Source organism: Oryctolagus cuniculus, chromosome 6 (assembly GCF_051225735.1).
Source record: "Oryctolagus cuniculus isolate XC-2025 breed Fujian yellow rabbit chromosome 6, ASM5122573v1, whole genome shotgun sequence".
Lineage (NCBI taxonomy): Eukaryota > Metazoa > Chordata > Mammalia > Lagomorpha > Leporidae > Oryctolagus > Oryctolagus cuniculus.
The window spans coordinates 139,430,892-139,451,928 of NC_142872.1; the positions used below are offsets into that span (position 1 = coordinate 139,430,892).

Consider the following 21,037-nt stretch of genomic DNA (forward strand, 5'->3'; position numbering starts at 1 on the left):
CCAAGTGCTTGGGCCCTGCACCCGCATGGGAGACCAGGAGGAAGCACCTGGCTCCTGGCTTCGGATCAGCACAGCACACCGGCCGTGGCAGCCATTTAGGGGGTGAACCAACAGAAGGAAGACCTTTCTCTCTCTCTCTCTCTCTCTCACCCTCTCTCTCTCTCTCACTGTCTAACTTTGCCTGTCAAAAAATAAATAAAATAAAAAAGAAACAATAATCCAACACACATGTAAGAAATAAGAATTTGTCTCAATCTTTAGAAAAATTTTTCTTCTCAAAGTCTGTAAAATCCTGATTGGCGTGATGAAAGGAGCAAGGGTTTTGATTTGGGCAGGTCCAGTTTGAAATAGATGATGGATATGTTAATTTGCTTCACTATGGTAGCCCATTTATTATCTAGATGTGTGTTCTCACATGGTGCATGATAGTGTACACGTTAAGATTTGATTGTTTTACCCACTTGGTAGCTGATTTCTTCTTTTGAGTTGTTTTCATTGAGTTGTATAAGAGCTAAGTGTACCTAGCAGTCAAGATCAACATCCTCAAGAGAGGCAGTCACAGTCCATGGCACTGTGGTTGGTATGAGGCAGTTAAAGCTAATACTAATTTTCTCACCATGAAGATAGAAAAGAAATGAAGAAGCAAGAGAATTGGAAATACCTAATGACTTATCTTCCTGAGAGAAGTGTTTTCATACATTCTTTGAAGAAAAATGAACTATAAACATTAATATAAAACGTCAGGAATAGAATTGATGAAATGCAAATTGTTCTTCATAAATATGCAATTAATATGAATACATATACTTATTAAATAACATTGTGATCATTCAATATTGATACAATTTAAATTACACGGAATTGGGATTTAAAAATGTTCTTGAAGTGTATATAACCTATTTGCCACTTTATCGAAATACTCTTCACAGAGAACTTACTGAATTGGGATAGAACACTTGATTCCAAATTTTTTTGTAGCGTGAAGTTATTTTTGTCTTAATTTTTAATTAGTTTTTAACATTTTCTTTTTTTCATTTTCAATTATCTTTATATACAGATCAATTTAGTATATATTAAATAAAGATTTCAACCATTTGCACCCACACCAATACACAAAGTGTAAAGTACTGTTTGAGTACGAGTTATAGCATTAATTCACATTGTACAACACATTATCTCTGTCCTTAATGTGAGTTTTTAACATTTTCAATGTGATTTATAGATACAATTCTAAGAACATAGGATATTCCTTTCCTTCCTTCCTCCATCTCCCTCTCTCCCTCCTACCCTCTTTTCTTCACTCTCTTTCTCTCTCTTAAATAATCTCAAATGTATCCACCTGTACATTTGAAATAAAACAGAGACCGTGTGTTGCAGTTAAGTTTTGCAGTCATGGACTGTTTGTTGCAAAAGTAGGGTGGGAAGTATCACTATGTTCCTAAATCTGTATGTATGAAATACATGATACTTGTATAATTTAAATAAAATTTTTTAAAAAAAAGTACCATGAAGGCAACACAGACTCTCTCTGAAGTTAAGGTCCTGGGGGAGGTATCAGAAACAAGATGCTATGCTAGGAAGCTGGTTTCTAGAGGTCAGAGACGGAGTTACTCTCACAAATCAGTCGATTAACAAGCAAAAATCTGGACACGTGACAATATGCCCAGAGAGTGTGAGAAGAAGATGGAGAGGGAATACGTTTTTTTGTGTGTATGTGTGGCTTTCCAGTTTTTATGAACGCTGATTGTACACTGCCTAAGTTATAGGCTTCTCTGAATTCTCGGCACTAACAAGCTTGCTTGAAAGGTTCTCCACTGCAGTTTAGGCAAGTAATATGTGTTATGACCCAGTTGTTAAATGAAGATTCTTTGAAAATAAAATAGAGCTAAGTAACTTCCCCAAGGCCATCCAGTAGTAAATTGTGGAGCCAGACTTAAAATTTCATGAATCTATTCTAAATTCATGTGCGTAGCCAGTTTGCCCTCCTTCACTACTGGTCGGAACCTGTCCTTCTGAGGGTCATTGCAAGCATCTGTCCCACACTTGCCTCATGCCCTATCTGTGCAAACTATGAGAAGTCCTTGAGTATGACTGTATTATGTGTTCCAGCATGCTTTGCCTCTGGTCTGGGTGCTGGCCAGTGCTTAGTACGTGTCCATTCGTGTGGCAGCCTGTGTAAGCAGAGACCCTTATAGTGTGCATCGGGGCAGTCCTGTCTCCTTCATCAAGGAAGAACCTTGTCATCGTTCAGAATCTAGCTTTCTTTCTCTGAAGGGAGAGCTTTTTTCTCTTCAGGAAAGCCTTCACTGATTCGCAGAAATTGAATACCTCCTCCTGTGTGCTACATCTATATTTATTATGTGCCTCTATTTGATGTATTTTAAATAGCTTTATTGAGATATAATTCATATATCCTAAAAATCACAATTTTTATATAATGAAATTATACTTTATATATTCACTGAGTTGAACCATCACTATCTAATACATTGCTTTAAGACACTTTGATCCCCTGAAAGGAAACTCCTGCACCCTTTAGATTTCACTCCTCGCTCTTCCACGACTGCTACAGTAGACATATAAGGGGACTGAGGCTCTGAGAAGAAGAGATCTTTCCTTCTTGCCACTGCATCCCGTGCAAAGATTCCTGACTCACATGAAATAACACTGAGGCATGACACTAAAACAGTATCTGCTTCGAGTCTGGATCCCTCAGGTACCCATTTGGGGACTAGGGAATGTGACTATGATGTTAAGTTTTGGAATTTCGCAAGAATGGATGCTTAAAGCATTTCGATCTCTTCAGCCCTGTGAGTGCCACCAGATCAAGTAATCACAAATATGTTAACACAGGAGACATGATCTTTATTGTATTCGGAAGCTCTCAGGCCAAGCTTATTGACAGAGATGGATTTGAAGCAATAGGATGTATAAAAGGAATCCCTTATAATGTGGATATGGCCAACACCAAGGGTCACACAGCAATGCTTCATACTGGCTCATGACATCCCAAAATAAAGGGAGAATTTATGACTTGCTCAAATGATGTGACTGAGGATACGGGAAGCTGAAAATCCAAAGAAGCAGAGAAGTGTGTTTAAATCAGGGTAAAAAAGTGATTCCCACTACATGCACATATAGTGGAGATGGAAACCTCATAGCAGCTGTCTGCCAGAATTGAAGCATGCAAAATTGGGTCTGAAATCTGACTGTTCCTTGAAATCCTGCTATAAACGAGCTCATGACACAGTCATAGACACTTCTTGCATGGCTTTTTTCCTATGATGGTAATCTCCTTGCCTCTAGCAGAGGTGATGATACATTAAACTTATGAGACATTCGACAATTTAATAAGCCTTTTTTTAGACTCCAATCTCTCCATCATATATGTAATGACTACTGTTTCAGTCCAAATGATAAATTCATAGTCACTGGTACATCTATTCAAGGAGGCTATGGCAATGGCAAGCTGTTTTCTTTGAGTACAGGAGTTTCCAAACGGTGTGTGAAATGGGCATCACTGGTGAGTATTGTCCCTTCCAGTGGTATTCAAAACTGAACTAGATCATGGTTGGAACTAGAAATGGATTGGCTGGAGTCTGTAATGACCCCAACAACAAGAGTCAGAGGGAAGCAAAATTCTATGTGGCTGAAACTCAGCAGAAGGCAAAACAAGCTGAGACTCTAACCCAAGACTACATCATCTCCCTACATGTCTTGCCTGTGTTCTAAGAGCCCTGCCATTGGAGTAGGAAGAAACAGCTGGAGTGGGACAGACTGGATCTCCTGAAGTCACACAAACCCGAACTGCCTGTCACAGGTCCAGCCATGGTGGCCACGTTGAAACCTCCAGGGGCACTCGGTCATCCTACATCATGAAGAACATTGCTCTGGACAAGACTGACAGATAGCAATCCCCACAAAGCCATTTAGCATCATGCCAAAGTTGCAGAAGACAACCCATACACGGTCTCTCCAACATATTCCAAGATTCAGCCCAAAGTTTGCCTAAGTTGAATCTGATGGCAAGGAAGCAAAGAATGAACCAGAATGGAAAAACTGTAAAATCTAAAGACTCCCATCAAGAACTGTTTGCAAATGGGTAGGGTGGATATGGAACAGAATTGTTTCCTTAACGCTTGTGAAATTAAAAAAAAAATACATTTTGTGGAAAAAAAGAAAAAAAATATATAGTTGTAACTTAAAGAAAACCAAAGTCAACTAAAAGGCAACACAGGGTTTTATGGGGTATGATTATTTTTTGAGTAATATAGACTTGGAAAATATAAAAGGAACACTTTCTTTGTTATATTAAAAAAAAAGATCATAATCATTAGCTTTGGGAAGTTGATAGAAACAAGACAGCATGTCCAGATGGAGCTCATGCTATGTATTGTAAAGAGTTAGCAATTCATCCTGGAACACATGGAAATTCCTGCCTTTAGTTGTATACTAAGTTAAGTAAAATAATGCATGTTGCCCAAAGCCATTTTATGTGAAACTTTTTAATTGATTTTATTCACTATAATAAAAAGAAAGAAGAGAGAAATTCATATAGAAAATTGAAATGCATAGTTCTGCTTGACATTGATAGTAAACATTTTGAGGCATAGAGATAAATAAAACCTGTAATAACTGTTGTACTAATAAACATTAAATCTATTTTCTTAAGTAATATACCATTATTACATCAACAAGAAATGAGCTTTCAGAATCTGAGAAAGAATAGGGAGATGGTTTGGCAGTTGTGAAATAGGCAGTTAGTACACATATCAGAATAACATAAATCATCAAATCATGTACTTGGAATGAGAAATGTAACATACATGATAAAATTTGTTGACTCCCCTTACATTGTAAAGACGGATCCTTCTATTAAACTTCTACGCAGAACATTAGCGTTGATATAATGCCAATTTCCTCTTTAACTACACACAGATATGGGTACATCAAGAGGTTGATTAAAAATTATTTTAATGCAAAAACTTGGAAAACCATGTGGAGTTTTTCATATGTATTCACTATGGCCTTTTTGAAGATGTCACTTAAGCATGGATTTCAAAGTTTTTGGTGCCATAATAAACTTATCCTTCATCTTTACTTCCCATGAAGTTTTTGAAATACTCTCATACCCTTTTATTGCTCTTCACACCAAGATTAAAAATAAAGCAAAACATATTCTACTAATTTAAAACTGTATTTCACCAATACACATCTTCAATGGAAGCAAAAATAAGGAACATATGGAAAACTATGACAGAATCTGTTATATTTATTTCTATTTGTTTATTTTTCTTGCCCTTTGCATGTGCTGACCTTGATATGTTAGCTGATGTTTTGTCTCATGTGAACCATAAAATGAAGGGACAAAGATTTGAATTTAAATTGAAAGTGTTAGGAAGCCAAGATAAACTCTAAGGCAAGACTAATAAAAGGAAAAATGAGTAAGTAGCACAATTTGCTGATCAAAAATGATCATAAAATTGTACAAACACTATTACAGAAATACATGTGGGATCTTCATTAATACTGGATAAACTAGTTAATATCAGTTGGCTGAACAGATGGAAATCAATAAACATTTTAATTGGAAATTAAGGGAAGATTACATTCTACTAGTGTGCAAAAATGATGCCTTTCATTTGAAAGTTTCAAACAATGTCTTTAGGGTGTGAAACTTACTTGTGATGGGGAAAAGATTAATGTATATGATAGGTAACAAAAGTGATATGAACTATACTGATATTTTCATCTGAAGAGAATCCCATTGAAAGATGAAGCAATTTCACAATAGCCAGTTTGTTTTAATATTAACTTAACACAAAGCCTGATTCAAATAAAGACAATGTCTTCCTTTGGGGTAGAGACTAGATCTTTTTCTCCATACTCTCAAAAAGGACCTGACACATACTAGTTTTTGATAAATGATTGTTGGCTGAAGGAATATATTGAAGAGTTTCAAAACTTATAAATAAACCACTGGTTGTTTTTGGAGAAGCAAAATATGACTTCAAAATGATCACAGGTTACATTAAGACCATGCCACAATATTGAATTCAAACTAATACTGTTGTAACAAAAGACATGAAAGTTAATTTACCTGCGACCAATAGAAGATAACAGAAACAAATTGATATTTACAGGAGGTAGCACATGATATAACATAATATTCATAACATCTTCAAGTTTTTCAGACCTTTGAGAATTTTATTTTTGAAACATTAATTGGAATATAACATCTTTCTAAAATAGGGAATTTTCATAAAGCTATGTAATTTTACAAAGCAAAGCTTTGTAAGAATAAATAATCTTCACATAATAGAAAAATGGCTAATTTCTCAGGATGTCATTTTTACATTCATTTGTTGATATATTAATGAACACTGCCAAGCTAGCACAAATATTCAAGATTTTGCTAGAAAATTGATTTTAAGGTTTTCTCTTTTACCTCCTTCAAAAAGATTTAACTTAAGTACTAGTAAGAGACATATGTGAAAGTTTTTTAAAAAGCTATAAAAGAGAGCCTGAGTTGTAGTACAATAGATTAAGCCTCCACCTTTAATGCTGCCATCCTTTATAAGCACTGGTTCAAGACCCAGCTTCTACACTTCCAATCCAGCTCCCTGCTAATGCACCTGGGAAAGCAGTGGAGGAATACCCAAGTCTGTGGGCCCCTGCACCCATATGGGAGAGATATGGATGATGCACCTGGCTCCTGGCTTCAGCCTGGACCAGCCCTGGCCATTATGGCCATTTAGGGAGTGACCAGTGGATAGAAGATCTCTCTCTCTCTCTCCTTTTATCTCTCCCTCTCTCTGTAACTCTTTCAAAGAAATAGAATAAATCATTTTTTTAAAAAAAGTCATGAAAGAACATTGAACAAAGAACTTCAATCCAGGTAATGTTGAGTGTGCCAACATTTCTATTACAAACTTCATTTAAGGGGCTTTATCATTTCCATCATCTTAGAAACTAGGAAGCTGGAAGTTGGTGCACAAATTAACAGCCTGAATGCAAATCTGTTTACACAAAACATTTGAATCAGTTCAGCTGTTTTGACTTAGACATCAGCCAAAAAACCTTAACTCTCGGTCTCTCCATATATGTGAACACTGAATAAATATTTTGTTTAGACTGCACAGTTCAGTCACTTTGAGTACAGAGCCAATAAATCCATGGTAGCATGTGTGTTTCATCTTCAGGAGATTCAGTGGTATTTATTTTGCCAGTTCTCCTAACTTTGATCCGTTATCTTGCAAATGCAGCCTTTAGCAACACAGAGCTCAGCATTAGAACAAGCAGGTAACTAAACATCAATTCATTGCCAACATCTGGGGGGAGGGGTATTCAAATTATGCCTCTGATAGCGGATTCAGAAGAGTCATTTCTGTATAGGAAAACATAATTTAAAAACTCAAAGCAAATCACTCCTAAAACTACGAATTAGCTAAAGGTAAAATTTCCTTTTACATTTTCTTATGCTTTAAGAGAATAATAGAATAGACAAACTTGATTCTTTTTATTCAAATACTCATAATAAACTAAAAGTTCATATTGTATTTTTGAATTATTGATTCAGCTGAAAAGCTTCATTCTGTTGTGTATCCATTATGTGCTAGGTTAAAAGAAAATGAATTTAAGGACAATTTTTTTTCCTTTGCTTTCTTTCATATCAGACATCCCCAATAAAAGTAAACAGAATAAAAGTATAAGATATGTCCATATAGAAAACTAAAGTAGGTATCTTAGAAATTAGAATAATGTTAAATAAAGCATAGCTGATAGCTTTATGAGGTAGCAATGAAAGAGGAAACAACTGATTAATGGAGATGTGAATGACATTTGGATTATCAATCTGTTTCCCCTATCCCTCATCAAGATCACGTCAATGAGATGTCATTAATCTGTGACGTAGAATTTTAAGAAATTAGAGTACATTACCACAAAAATAGGATCAATTTTAAAATGGATAACTTGATATTAGTCAATTTTCAATATTATATTAAATTTTAAAATTCAGAATTGTAGGAAAAAGACTTGGAGACAAATTGTAGTTGTACTAATTTTTAATTCATAACTTTTGACAACCTTAGAGAAATCTTTAATTGCTGTAAGATCATATATAAAACTGTTTAAAGTTAGGTGCTTTCTAAAAATGTGGTGAATGCAATAGGTATAATCTATGAATAATACATATGAAGAGATTATTAAGATATCTTAGTTTTAAATTTAAAAAGATAGTTAAAATGCCATTTCCAAAAATATACCCATAGATCAAGATTAATAATGCAAGGAGAAAAAGGCTGGTTTATATTGGGAGATTCTATAAAGTCTAGAAAGGAAAAAAAATCGAATAGTTACACCAAAAATATATTTTATTACCACAAGAAAATATAATGCTGAATTAAGCACTTAAGTATAATTTAATATGTGTACTTATTTTCTTTTGTACACCATAATATATTTTTTAAAGCACTCATTTAGCTTTCAAGTTGATCTTTAGGTTGCATTTTTTAAAAAAATTTATTTGAGAGGTAGTGTTACAGACAGAGAGAGGGAGAGACAGAAAGATCTTCCATGTACTGGTTCACTCCCAAAATGGCTACAAAAGATAGAGCTTTGGCCTATCTGAAGCCAGGAGCCAGGAGCTTCCTCTGAATCTCCCACAAGGGTACAAGGGCACAAGCAATTGGGCCATCTTCTACTGCTTTTCCAGGCCATAAGCAGAAAGCTGGATCAGAAGAGGAGCAGCCAGGACACAAACTGGTACTCACATGGGATGCTGGTTCCAGTGGTGAAGTCTTAGCCTACTATGCCATGGCACTAGCCCATTAGGTTGCATTTCAAATTTCTCATTTACCTATATCAGTATACTCGTTATTTGTGTGTCCTAACACAGTCACTTCAGGAAGTACTATGTTGAGGTGGGTTAGGATTTGGAGACAGCATGGTGGTCCCAGAAACCAGCAAGGACTATCTATAAAGAGGCGCACGAGGCAGTGCTCAGCAGAGAAGAGTGCACTAGCCAGGTGATACGGCCCCCTCTAGCTTGGCAAGTCACTTCATTTCTCTGGTCCATCTCCTGCCTTATTTGAAGCTACAAACAGCTATTCCTGTATTTTTAACCAAGGTAGACTTATGGAATAAGGTAACTATGTGGACTAAGCTTGGATATACATATCTAACATATATATATATATATAATAAAACTTTAAATGATTTGTAAATATCTATTTGCTATTCAAATAAATCTAATGCACATTACCTGCCTAATTTTGAAGATAGATTAAAATGATATTTCTGAAAATATACCTACAAATAAAGACTTCACAATGCAGGACAAAAAAAAGCTAGTTTATATTGGAAGGTTATATAAAGTCTGGAAAGGAAAAAAATTATTAAACGGTTCATTGGCTAAGTAGAGTATCAGAAATTTCCATCCTTAGTATACTATAAAAGTGAGTAGAAGATTACAGTACTAAATGCAATACTTTGTTGTCATAGCTTATGGTAAAATTGGCAAACATTTTTTATACTCTAAAATTATTTTATGTACAAAGTCCCTATCTTCATCTGCATTCATCAATTTAAAATTTTACTTGCGAGCACTTAGATTTACATCTAAGGGTTGTGAAGTTTAAATTCTGTTTCTTTTTGTACTTTATTTGCTAGTCTTGTTTGTTAGAGTAACATTTAACAAATGCAATACTTATGTATTTGTTTTGCTTACTATTGCTTATAAAAGAGAATATCTTTTACATTGCAGAATCATTAATAAATCAAAGTTAGGCAAGTTAAGGGAAAGATATTAAAAACTACAAAACTAATGTTATGTGTTACTGTAAGAGGGTTATATAAATTACATGACTATTACTCTTGGACTTTTTTCTAAACTGAATTCTCAACATCACAGCTATTTCTTTAAAAAATTAACATGTTTAATTTGTAATATATTCATTCACATGTTTTATATTTTGGTAAATTCAATGAGATTCTGAATCTATTATCATGTCAGACTTGACTTAACCACCTGTTAACCACATGATCCTGGCAAGGCACCGCACCTCTCTGAACTCAGGAAAATATGGACTATTTGTAAATGGAGATAATAATCTGCTCTTAGGAGATAAAGCTATCTCACAAGATGCTATATAGGACTCAAGACAGGAAGCTGAATGGAGGAAGCTACAGTTTGACATGTAATTGGCGTATTTTAAAGGACTTGACATAAAACGTCACACATAAGACTAAATAGAACATAAGAAAGAATTTTATCCTGGTACCAGTTCCTAAAACATAGTAATATCTCATATCCTCCTCATAGACCAAGCACCTCTGAGCATTCTGGAGTCAACCAGATAGATGCATTATTGACCAGGAAATTATAACAGGAGCCATTGATTTTTCAAAGTTATTTAGGATTTAATAAATCCACCTCTATGGAGCCTGTTTACATTTATGAATTTGATTTCTACTAGCTTTTTACCATAGTTTCTAAACTGTCATAGTTAAAAAATTCCTCACCACTCCAACCTATAATTATAAATAAGACCATGTGTCTGCTAATAATAATAGATAGAATTAAAAAGGAGATAATGATCTAATATGATTAACAGGCCACACAGCAGACTCATAGAATGATAAATGTCCTAAATAGCACTCTGATCTCAGAATCAGGCATGGAAAGCCAAGACACTGTGGCAAAAAATGATCTACATGAAGGATCTTGGTGAGTGAAACCCCAGTGGAAAGAAGGGGCCTTCTAAGAAGGATGTACTTTTCTCTGAGGGCAAGAGAGAACTTCCACTTAGCTTATGGCCCTGTCTAAATACTGATAGAGTTTGTAGACTCAAATGGCTTCCATAGCCCCGGCAGCTCATGACAGGAGCCTCAGGTGATTACTGATGTCATAAATAAGAGTGTCAATTGGTAACAACAGGAGTCACTGTACATTTGCTCCACATGTAGGACCTCTGTCCTTAATGAGTTGTACTATGAGAATTAACAGTAAAATTGTCTTCAAACAGTACTTTATACTTTGTGAGTCTATGTGGGTGCAGTCTGTTAAAATCTTTACTTAGTATAGAGTTGATCTTCTATATATAAAGATAATTAAAAATGAATCTTAATGAAGAATGGGATGGGAGAAGGAGTAGGAGGTGGGATGGTTTGGGGGTGGGAAGGCGGATAAGGGGAGAAGAATGTTATATTCAAAAAGCTGTACCTATGAAATTTATATTTATTAAATAAAAGCTTTCTTAAAAAATCTTTTAAAAAATTAAGGGCCTGTAAGCCTGCGCCACAGCTCAATAGGCTAATCTTCCGCCTGTGGCGCCGGCACCCCGGGTTCTAGTCCCGGTTGGGGCGCCAGATTCTGTCCCCGTTGCTCCTCTTCCAGTCCAGCTCTCTGCTGTGGCCCAGGAGTGCAGTGGAGGATGGCCCAAGTGCTTAGGCCTTGCACCCGCATGGGAGACCAGGAGGAAGCACTTGGCTCCTGGCTTCAGATAGGCGCAGATAGGCCTTGGCGGCCATTTGGGGGGTGAACCAACAGAAGGAAGACCTTTCTCTCAGTCTAACTCTGCCTGTCAATCAATCAATCAATAAATCAATAAACTTACATTTAAAAAAAATTAAGGGCCTGTAAAAAAGAAAGCTTCCAGATTACAAGAAATAAATAAAATTTTTTTAACTTTTATTTAATGAATATAAAAAAATTTTAAGTCCCACTTTTAAAAGTTTCTTCTGAGAAATAAACAGTTTTATTACTTTATTTATAGACTTGTATTGTCAAGGAATAATTTGGTGAAGATATGGTTATTTATTTGATATACATATTATATCATTCCTAGAATATTTTCATTCCATAATTATCTCTTTCTGTCTACTAATAAGTGCTCACCATTTTAAAAAATTTTACCACACAGTATGATTAACACTTTCATGTAGTACTAAACGTGTATTAATTTTTGTGATTTACTGCTTTCACTGTTATTATCTGAGTTGACTCTGTGTTAAAACTGAAATGGTATTGTAGAAAGAGATTTGAGCCTGAACTTTAATGCCCAGTAATCTAGTTTTAGTTCTGCGTCTAATGATCATTGGTGCAACCTATCCTTCGTTGGCATATGCACTTAATATATAATATATGAGCAGTGAACTAGCTAATATTTAAGGACCCTTCCAGTTCTATGAAAGTCATTTTTGACAAGATGAATGAACAAATTCATGGTAGTACATTAATCAATCAGTGGAACAATAAATCAATATCAGAATCTAAGGGATGAAATCAGCCCAGGAGCAGAGGAACATTTTTCAGCCATGGGTCTGCCCCTGACTCATAAAGCCAACACCACAAGTCAGTGTATAAAGGTGATAAGCAGAAGTTTCCCAGTGTTTCTCAGATGTATGATAGCCTGGGAGCTTAGCCAAAGTGAAATCACAGCTGGTGAGCGGAGTCTACACTTTTTATTTGGTGTTATGGAAAAGTTAAGGTGGTGGTGTTAAGGATGAATGTGGGAACTGGCTTTGCATGTACAAGTTTATTTTTACAATACTGATGACTGCTACTAGTCGCAGGCACTAGGCTACATGCGTGGTTTACATAATCTCCCCATAAATCCACTGATATTCTAGTCCCTCTCTCTCTTTTAGTAGATAGTGATAATGACGCTTAGGCAAGTTGAGTTGCAAATACATAAATAATTGCTGGAAGTATCATTATTTGACTTTTAAATCTTGGTGGTTCGAGTCCTTTTGTTGTTAAATTTCAGAGTGCATCAAAATTACCTGGATGACTTGTTAAAAATACCATAGCATCTGATTCAACAGACCTCAGCAGGGATCTAAGATTTTATGCTGGTGCTATTTGTTAGGGACTTTGAAAACAATTGTAGTGCAAACATTTAAAAGCCCTGTAGAATAATGTTTATGACAACCTAATGCTACAAGATTAACACTGACATTCTTTTTATCCAAGGAAAAGATATATGATGCATATGCTAATGTTGTAAATTTAGCCTTTTTAGAGGAGATTACAAATTGGGTTATGGGCAACAAGCCATCATTATATGGAAAACATTAATCTCAAGGACTACTCAATCAGCACAAAACAAAAGCTTAGCAAAGGGCCTGATGACATGAAATGCATCCAATGGCTGCAGTATCGGAACTTAAGAGGATGAAAGATGACCATCAGCACTGAGACTGTGAATACTGGCAGGTGTTCAACACATTGATTTTTCTCAGTGACATTTGTAAAAGTGATATTGCTGATGAGAATCAGAGCCTTCCAAAGGGCCGAATTCTCAGAAAATCTTGTGAAGAGAGGTCTGCCTGGAAAATAACCTGAATCATCCAAGAGTGAAGACTGCGATGTGGTAACTGTGACTTCTTTCTATCACCAGACCTCATCTCAGATCCAAATCAGAACTTCCAATCTATACCTAGTCTCCTATTCCTTTGGTTTATGAGTAAAGGGAATGGAAGAGATGGGGGCTGGGGGGCAGCTGACGCTATGTTTTATTGTATGTGTAATGCAATGGGCTTACGTTTTCATTTTATCTTACACATTTTTTTTCCGTCAGTCTCTACACTGGCAAACATTTTCCTTCTCACCTCTCCAGTCTTGGAACTCAGAGTACAAGGATGGCATGTGCTCTCAAGTGGTTGTCTGTCTAAAGGGAACAGGTGCCTTGCCAGGCATATGACTTTACCCCTTAGAGTTATTTCCCAACCTAAACAATCTATTCAAGGTGTTGGATGTCCCAAAGCCCTCAGTGGTGACACTGAGGAGTAATTAGAAGAGAATTACCTCTGAACACCTCAGTCTATCTATTATCTATTCAAAGCCTAGGCAAGGGAAATTTGCATTTGAGATCTTAGGCAAGCTTTTCAACATGACTTGTCTGTCTCTACAGGAGTACAAAGCATTATTAATTGCTCTACCTCTCTTCTTTTTGTTTGTTTTATCAGATCTCACTTAGCATGGAGGTTTTCGTGTATTTAAAACCATGTACTGATGCTGTATACTTCGTACTGTTTCATTGTTTCTGAGGACACTAAGTGTTGAGTTCAGGCAAGACATATATACCCAAAACACATTCTACTACCTACCTCACAAACAGAAACGCTAATTAATAACATGGACAGTAATCACTACCAAGCCTCTGTTCTGGAGTACTAAATGTACGGAGTGATGCTTTCCATTTTTTCTCCTCTGATGGATCTCAAGGGAGCTGGCATCAGGTTCTCAGGGTTCTGAAATCCATGTTCCATAATTATTTCTACTCACAGAGTCTTTCAACCGGGGATCTATGCAACACCCCTCCCCCATCTCCCACCCCATCCCCCTAGCCAGAAGGTTCGGGAAAGTACCCTGCTGCAAAACACAATTCAGATGCTTTCAATCAGGTAACCCAGCAGCTCAAATCCGAATTCCCAGAGCTGCCCAGACACTGACTTAGCACTCCCTCTCGGCGCCGCGTACCAGGAGAAGGGGACCCGCCTTGTGCCTCAGTCAGTCTCTCTCTTTGATTGTCCTGCTTCATTATCATTCTGCAATGCTCAGCAATTCTCCTGCGCTCCTTCCAGCCCTCCTCCAGCCACTCAGCGGGGCTCGGAGAGGACCACTTCAGCGGCTGGAGGACCCCCGTGCCATTTCATTTCTTCCGAGCTCTTTCCTCGGAGTACCCTAAACGCTTTTTGGGCTTGGCCTCTGGGCTGTCCTGGTGCTTGCCTCTCCCCCAGTGAACGACTGGCAAGGGAGCACGGGGATCGATCGCGCAGTACTCTTGTCCCCAACAAGCTTTCCGAACTCCCCAAGCGCATCTCAGAGAAGAAGTTGTTTGAATGAGGGCAGCGCTGCGGTCTGTGCGGAGAGTGGAGGCTGTCTCGCCGCCTCCGCCGGATCGTGCGGCAGCAGTGGTCGCAGCGCCACCGACCATCTGGAGTCCAGGGAACATTAATGCAGTTCCCTGTGGTGCGTGCGTTCTCCTAGGATGCACTCACCCACACCCAAGTGGCCTCCCGAGGCTCTTCCATGTGGATCTGTGTGTCCTCCCTCCTCCCAGGCGCGCGCGCACGCACACACACAGACACACAGACACACACCTCTCGCCATCAGCCACACCAGCTTCAACCCTGAAGGCTCCATGGAAATCTCAAAGCTGGGGCTGGCCTTCTAGGAGCAATTAATAAATATTCCCAGCGGACACAGATGAAAGGAAGGGAGGGGCAGGACAGGGAGCCCTCCCCCCCCCAAAGTTAACTCCAAGCAGGTGTGTCTCAATTGTGTTAACCTTTGGGGGAAGTGTTTCAAAAATCCTGATAGTTAAGGGATGGATTTGTGTACGCTGTGGTTACTGCGCTGTAAACACAACTCACCTTCTCCCCCTTTTGAAACGCTCTGCCAAGGTACTACAGGTCTTTTTCCATCGTGCCAAGTAGGCTGTTGCCTCAAGGGCGGGGAGCGAGGGTTTCAGCCCCCGTGGACACGGGAAGGGCTTAAGACTTCACTCTGGAGTGAGTGAAAGGCGCTAAGGAGCAGCTGATGCCTACACCTCTGGCCCCAGGGACTCCTGGCGGGGTAGAGGGTGGATCCCTTCTTCTGCAGCGGGATTATTTTCTTGGCGTCCCAGAGCATGCCGAGACGCCGCTATTTCACGGAGTCCAGGTTCTGCCCCTAGAAACACGCCCTGGCGTGGGGTGCGGACGCCGCCCCCTCATCCCCGCCTGATAACGCCTTCTACTCCTGTTCCTGCGCTTTGTGCGTGCTCTCCAGAGATCCCCCTGGGAAGGGACGTGGGAAAACATCCCTGGGTGTCTCTAGACGTGGGCGGGACGCTTCAGCACGACTTAGAGATTCACAGTTTCTTTCTGGGCGAGACCCAAACAGGAGTGGCAGCTGGAGGCTACGCATCAGAAAACCTCTGCCTGTGTGTGTGTGTGTGTGTGTGTGTGTGGTGATGTTTCAGAAAGAAACAGGCAGGGGTCTAACTAGTGCCCGCCACACCCCACCCTTAAGTTGGTGCCCTCTGCAGCCTTGCATTTCAGATGCAGACCCTGGAGATAAAATCATTTTCGGGGGAGGTCGACTCCCCTTCAGGCCCACCCAGGAGGTGTTGGCCTATCAAAGACCACTTTATCTTTCACTCTGAGGTGTTTCCTCCCACGGAGCCTCTTTGTCATTGCTGTGGCACGCAGAGGTGAGATGGTGGAGGGATGGAAAGCGTGGGCAGATGGTGGCCGTCTCGTGGCCAGGGCTGTTCACGTGGAAAACTGCGCGCCTCAGACATCCGCACCCTGGTGCCCGTCAGGGTTAGTATTTGCGAACCCTACAGAAGGGCTCCCCATCTAAGCTTCTCTGAGGGCCTGAGAGCCCAGGAAAGATAGCTTGGAAGACAAAAGCAGGCCTAGACACTGGGGCAAACAAGGTCTATGGCACTGCGGCGATCTCGATTTTAGGAAAACCTTGAGACTAAGGTGAAATTAAAATAAGATAAAGGAGAATAAGAGGCAACTGTTAAAATTGGCCCCACCCAGAGATCAGAGGCAGATTTAAAATCATACAAACTATGGAAGTTTCTGAGAATTTGGGGAGAGCTCTCCAAGTTGTAATATGTAGGCAGTGCCTTGCAAGCACCTGATATGTGACAATAACGAACTTTATTACCATTAAAAATGTTCTAACAGTCCGTATAAATATTGACTTTTGGAATCCGACATGCTGCTCCTTCCCAATATCCCGGAATCTGGATATATACTCATGGGAGACCAATTATCTCAGTTCAAGGTATAGAAGTTGCGGATAGAGAGGAGGGGTCCCATTGCCAGGCCCATTTAAAGCAAATTAACGCACCATTCTTTTCGTATGGCGCATTTTGTTCGGAATATACGGTAGGTGCGGGCAGCCAGGGCGGTAATTGCAGGCGGCTCGGCTCTGCGTTTGTCGGGCTGGCTGGCTCTCCCCGCTTCGGAGCCCCCCCCCCCCCACCCCGGACACACACCACCCCTATCTGTCCCCCAAATGTGTTTTGGCTCAACAGGTATCACAGGAAAACTCGCACTTAACCCCCGGTCATCTTGTCGAAGGCGCCAGCCCTCGTTTTCCAGCCAGGGCTGCTGCTGCTGGCTCCCTGCGCCTCCCCCACGCGGAGCGCGCGTCTAGCAAGCAGCCCTGGGGCCATCCATTAACCACTGGCTCCTGGAGGCAGGCAAACTAAGCAACACGGTGAGGTTCCTCACACGTCGGGCTGACGCCGAAAACCCCTCGTAAGCCATCCGAGACGCGTTCTGTGCACCAGGCAGTGCAGTCCCAATGCTTAGGACAAGCGTTTTTAGCTCAGAGCCGCGCTGAGGCTCCGACGGGGAGGGGACAGGGAATCCAGCTTCAAGGAGCAGGTTGGGGTTACAAGGCATTCGCTGCCACAGAGACCAGGGTAGACTTCCTGGCATTGAGGGATGTAAATTAAAATTCCAGACATGCCACCCATGGCTGGTCATAGTAGAAGGAGAGAGAGGTAACCTCTCCAGCTCCCTCCTTCCAAAAACATGAATTATCATTTCCACTGAATGCAAATGGGCTGCCTTCCGCGGGGGGACAGCCAGCTGCAAGCTGGACAATAAACTGTTTCATGGAGACGCGGCCCGATTGCGGTTGAGAGAGGCACTGATCTACAAAGGAAGAAGCGTCCGGTTTGTGTTGACAGCGGTGGCGCGCCTGGGCCAAAACAGCCCCCCGGCCAGCCCGCCAGCCCGCCCGCCTCCCCGACACGCAGCCCCCGCGGTGGGAGACCAGCTTCGGTACAAAGCGACGTCCGCCGCGTCTGCTCGAGCTGCCATGAGTACGGAGAGGTGATTGTTCGCAAATGATGGCATGAGTCATAAACACCCCCCGAGTATTCTTTGCAGCAATTAAGGGGCAGCCGGGTGCAGAAGTTGTGGGAGAGAGCTGTAGATCCGTTTCTTCCCGGAGGACAGCTCTTCTTCCTCCAAGGATCCTGTCTGCCCCCTTGCCTTTCTGCTCGGGAATAAATTTTACATTCCACCCTCCACCCCCTCCTCCTGTCTGTGCATGTGACACTCACTCTACCTGTCTGAAAGCTAACACTTGCTGGGGATTTTCGTTTTGGTCGGTGGCTAATGACTTTCCTCCCAGCTTCATTCATCCCCAAAGGGGGATCTCTATACTTCCTGCCACCTCAGACCGGTTGGAGCCTTTTTTTTTTTTTCTTTTGCCTAAGCCTCTGCCACAGGAGCTGGGGACGCTCCCCTACATGTACCATTGCACAGGAGCCCACGTAGAAATAATTCCCATATGCACGCAGACATTCATGCTGGTGTAGCAACGCTTGGAAGACCCCTGTCCCCTAATGCATTTGAAATCAGCACATTCCTATCACGTCGGGAACTTTCTTCCCTGAAAGGGTTAAAAAGGGTTTTTACACACCAGTGTCTTTAATATAAATATTCCACTCAAAGCATCAAACCCCACTGATCTGACCAGAAATCAAGGTAATCTTCGCCACCGAGAAAAGTCTTGCAGAGGAATTCTGCCTGGATATCCACTAGTTAGAGGCTATAGGAACCAACTCACGTATTCGTTTGAGCATACTGCAAGAATATTTATTGAGCACAAGCTCAATCACCGCATTGAACGCCAAATCTGGCAAGCAAAATGCATTTCCTATCTGAGGGGTGGGGGGAGAGAAGAGCCGTGAATCAACTCCTTCTTCAGTATTATCACGATTATTTTATCGGTGCAGATTGCAAAGTGAGCCGCCAGCATCTCTCCGGCGACAAGTCAGCCCACCTCCGGGCAAAGCAAAAGGGGGACCCCCGCCACCCCGGAAAGCAGACCTACCTCTCACACAAGACACGGTCCATAAAAAGACGAGGTTCCAAAACGTAAATCCACTTTTCATGCCCATCTTCCTCAGCAGGACGGAGTCGAGGCGGCCGCATTTAGCGCATCTTGGCGTGCCAGGCTCCCGGGGTCTGGGCTCCTTCGCTCGGCTCTCCGCTCTGCGGATCCCTTTCATGATAGTCGCGAGCTCCCAATGCCTGCTCCTCAGCCCGGCGCAGCGGAGTTGCTGTTGTTGGTGCGCGGTCACAGCTCGGAGTGAATGGTGTTTCTGGGATACCACAGCAACCTTGACGAGGACTCAACCATCTCTCCGACGGGGGCACAAAGTCTCCGCTACTCTGGATTCTGTCTTTTCTCGTGCGTTTCCCCCCCCTCCACCAAAACCTACCCCCAATTCTAGCTCGCGATAGCAGCCACCAGAAACCACTAGTGAGCCGCCGAAAGCCCAGCTCCTGTCTGGGGAAAAAAAAAAAAAACTCCCTACAATATCGGAAATCAAGGGGCTTGCTTTTTTTTTTTTTTTTTTCCTCCCAAATCCCTCAACCCGGAATAGATCAATTCTGCCTGTAAAACAGCCCAAGAAATATGATGTTAGTGAGCTCTCCCTTGCAGCCTACGAATTCGGAAGCGAGAACGTTAAAGGAATGTTTTAATCGGAGGAGCTGCGTGGCTTTGGGGGGAACCGTGGGGATAACGAATCGGGCTCCATCGATGCCCAAGACGTTAGGACGGGACATGTGTTACTACTGTAGTTGCAGCACATTTCAGGCAGGCTTCTCGCAGGCATTATCCGTCGATTGAATTGAAGGAAAGGAAACCACAGACGGGAGTTTATTTGCACACATACATTGACATATTCAAACACCGACTGCAAACCTGCAACTGTTTTTTTTTTTTTTTTTTTCTCCCTGTAATGATTCGGTAAACGGATTTCATCCGGGGGTGTGGGGAGGGGAGATGCTGGGTACAGGAGGGAAGTCAGTCATTTCCCTAAATAGTTGGCCCTTTCATCCTCTCGAGCTGCCTGTGGGCCGGGGTGTTCCACAGTTAACCCACTTTGTCTGCGGTAGTTATTCAGAACAGACCCATTTGTCTTAATTCGGAGTCGGTCTCAAATATGTAAATGGGAGGTTTCTTTCAAAAACGGAAAATGCACGCATCCATACATCTGGACCTAACGCAGGCCCTCACGCCACGCAAGGGTTAAGATCGCACAAAGGAAGAGCTCTTGCGCCATCTACCGGCCACGTGCAAGCCACCCGCTCCTCCGCATCTAGGAGAGACCCCCTGTTTCCCTCCTGCCCGGGGACTGTGGGAGCTCAGCGCGCCCTGCTGCTCTGTGCCAGTTTCCAAATCCTCTTCCGCACGGTTCTGGCCCAGGTCTTTCAATAGCGAGCTCCTTAGACCGAGGGCCGGATGGATGGGTGATGGACCTTTCCTGCAATCTTGTCCCATCTCAGGAGAGGAGCTTAGGGGAGGGTTCCAGGGCTGGCTTTGGGATTGGTAATTGCTGATGCCTGTGGCTCCATTTGCACGCCGAAAGGCTGTGCGGGCGGCTGTGTGTGTGTGTGTGTGTGTGTGTGTATCTTTACAGGGTTTAGTCAAGAGTACTTCTCAGTCTGAGCTTGCAGCTGCCCACATCCCCCCCACCCCCACCCCCCATAACGGATCCTGTCCCTTTCGCCAGCTTTTCGTCCCTGGGCTTTCACAGGAGCTGCCAGCTCTGTGGAGCAAGGCGTGTGCATCGTGGAGTGTCGGGGGGTGGGGTGGGGGTCTGCTCTGGGAAGTGGGCACCCTGTGAGCGTCCATCGGCGTGAATGGTCAGGTGTTCTGCAGGCGTAGGAAGGATTCTGAGCTCTCTGGGGGATGTGGCAATGTGTGTGGGTTTTTGTTTCTCCCAGAAGGAGAAAGAAGAGTAACGCGCGCTCTAGCGAAGGGTCGCGCGTTTATGAAGATGGTGGTAGGTGTGATTTTTCTTTGCGTAGGTGTTTCCCCAAGTGTGTGTCTGCAGTACATTTGCGTGCACACGCGTGCGTGTGTGTGTGTGTGTGTGTGTGTTAGGGAGGGATGTCTCTCCTGGGCCGGGAACTATAGCAAAAGGCACAGGCTGTAGACGCCCAACTGACCTCATTAAATTCCGAGAGGCGCCTTCAGAGCGGTGGGGCAGAATGTCAC

At 41.7% G+C, this 21,037-nt stretch overlaps 1 protein-coding gene and 1 pseudogene across 3 annotated transcripts in view; one reads left to right on the top strand and one right to left on the bottom strand.

Moving 5' to 3' along the window:
• LOC127490638 (WD repeat-containing protein 70 pseudogene) overlaps positions 1 to 4,072 on the top strand; it is a 34,091-nt pseudogene extending 30,019 nt beyond the window's left edge.
• Positions 1 to 19,371, bottom strand: part of CSMD3 (CUB and Sushi multiple domains 3) — a 1,281,859-nt gene extending 1,262,488 nt beyond the window's left edge. For 2 of the 3 annotated variants that reach the window (XM_051844772.3, XM_051844771.3), the window contains exon 1: positions 18,860 to 19,370. In XM_051844772.3, coding sequence (XP_051700732.2) covers positions 18,860 to 19,037 — 178 coding nt within the window. In that variant the 5' untranslated portion in view covers positions 19,038 to 19,370. Of the gene's footprint in view, positions 1 to 18,859 lie in introns of all 3 variants that reach the window. The other variant, XM_051844770.3, reaches the window with a different exon arrangement.
• Positions 19,372 to 21,037: the final 1,666 nt, after the last annotated feature.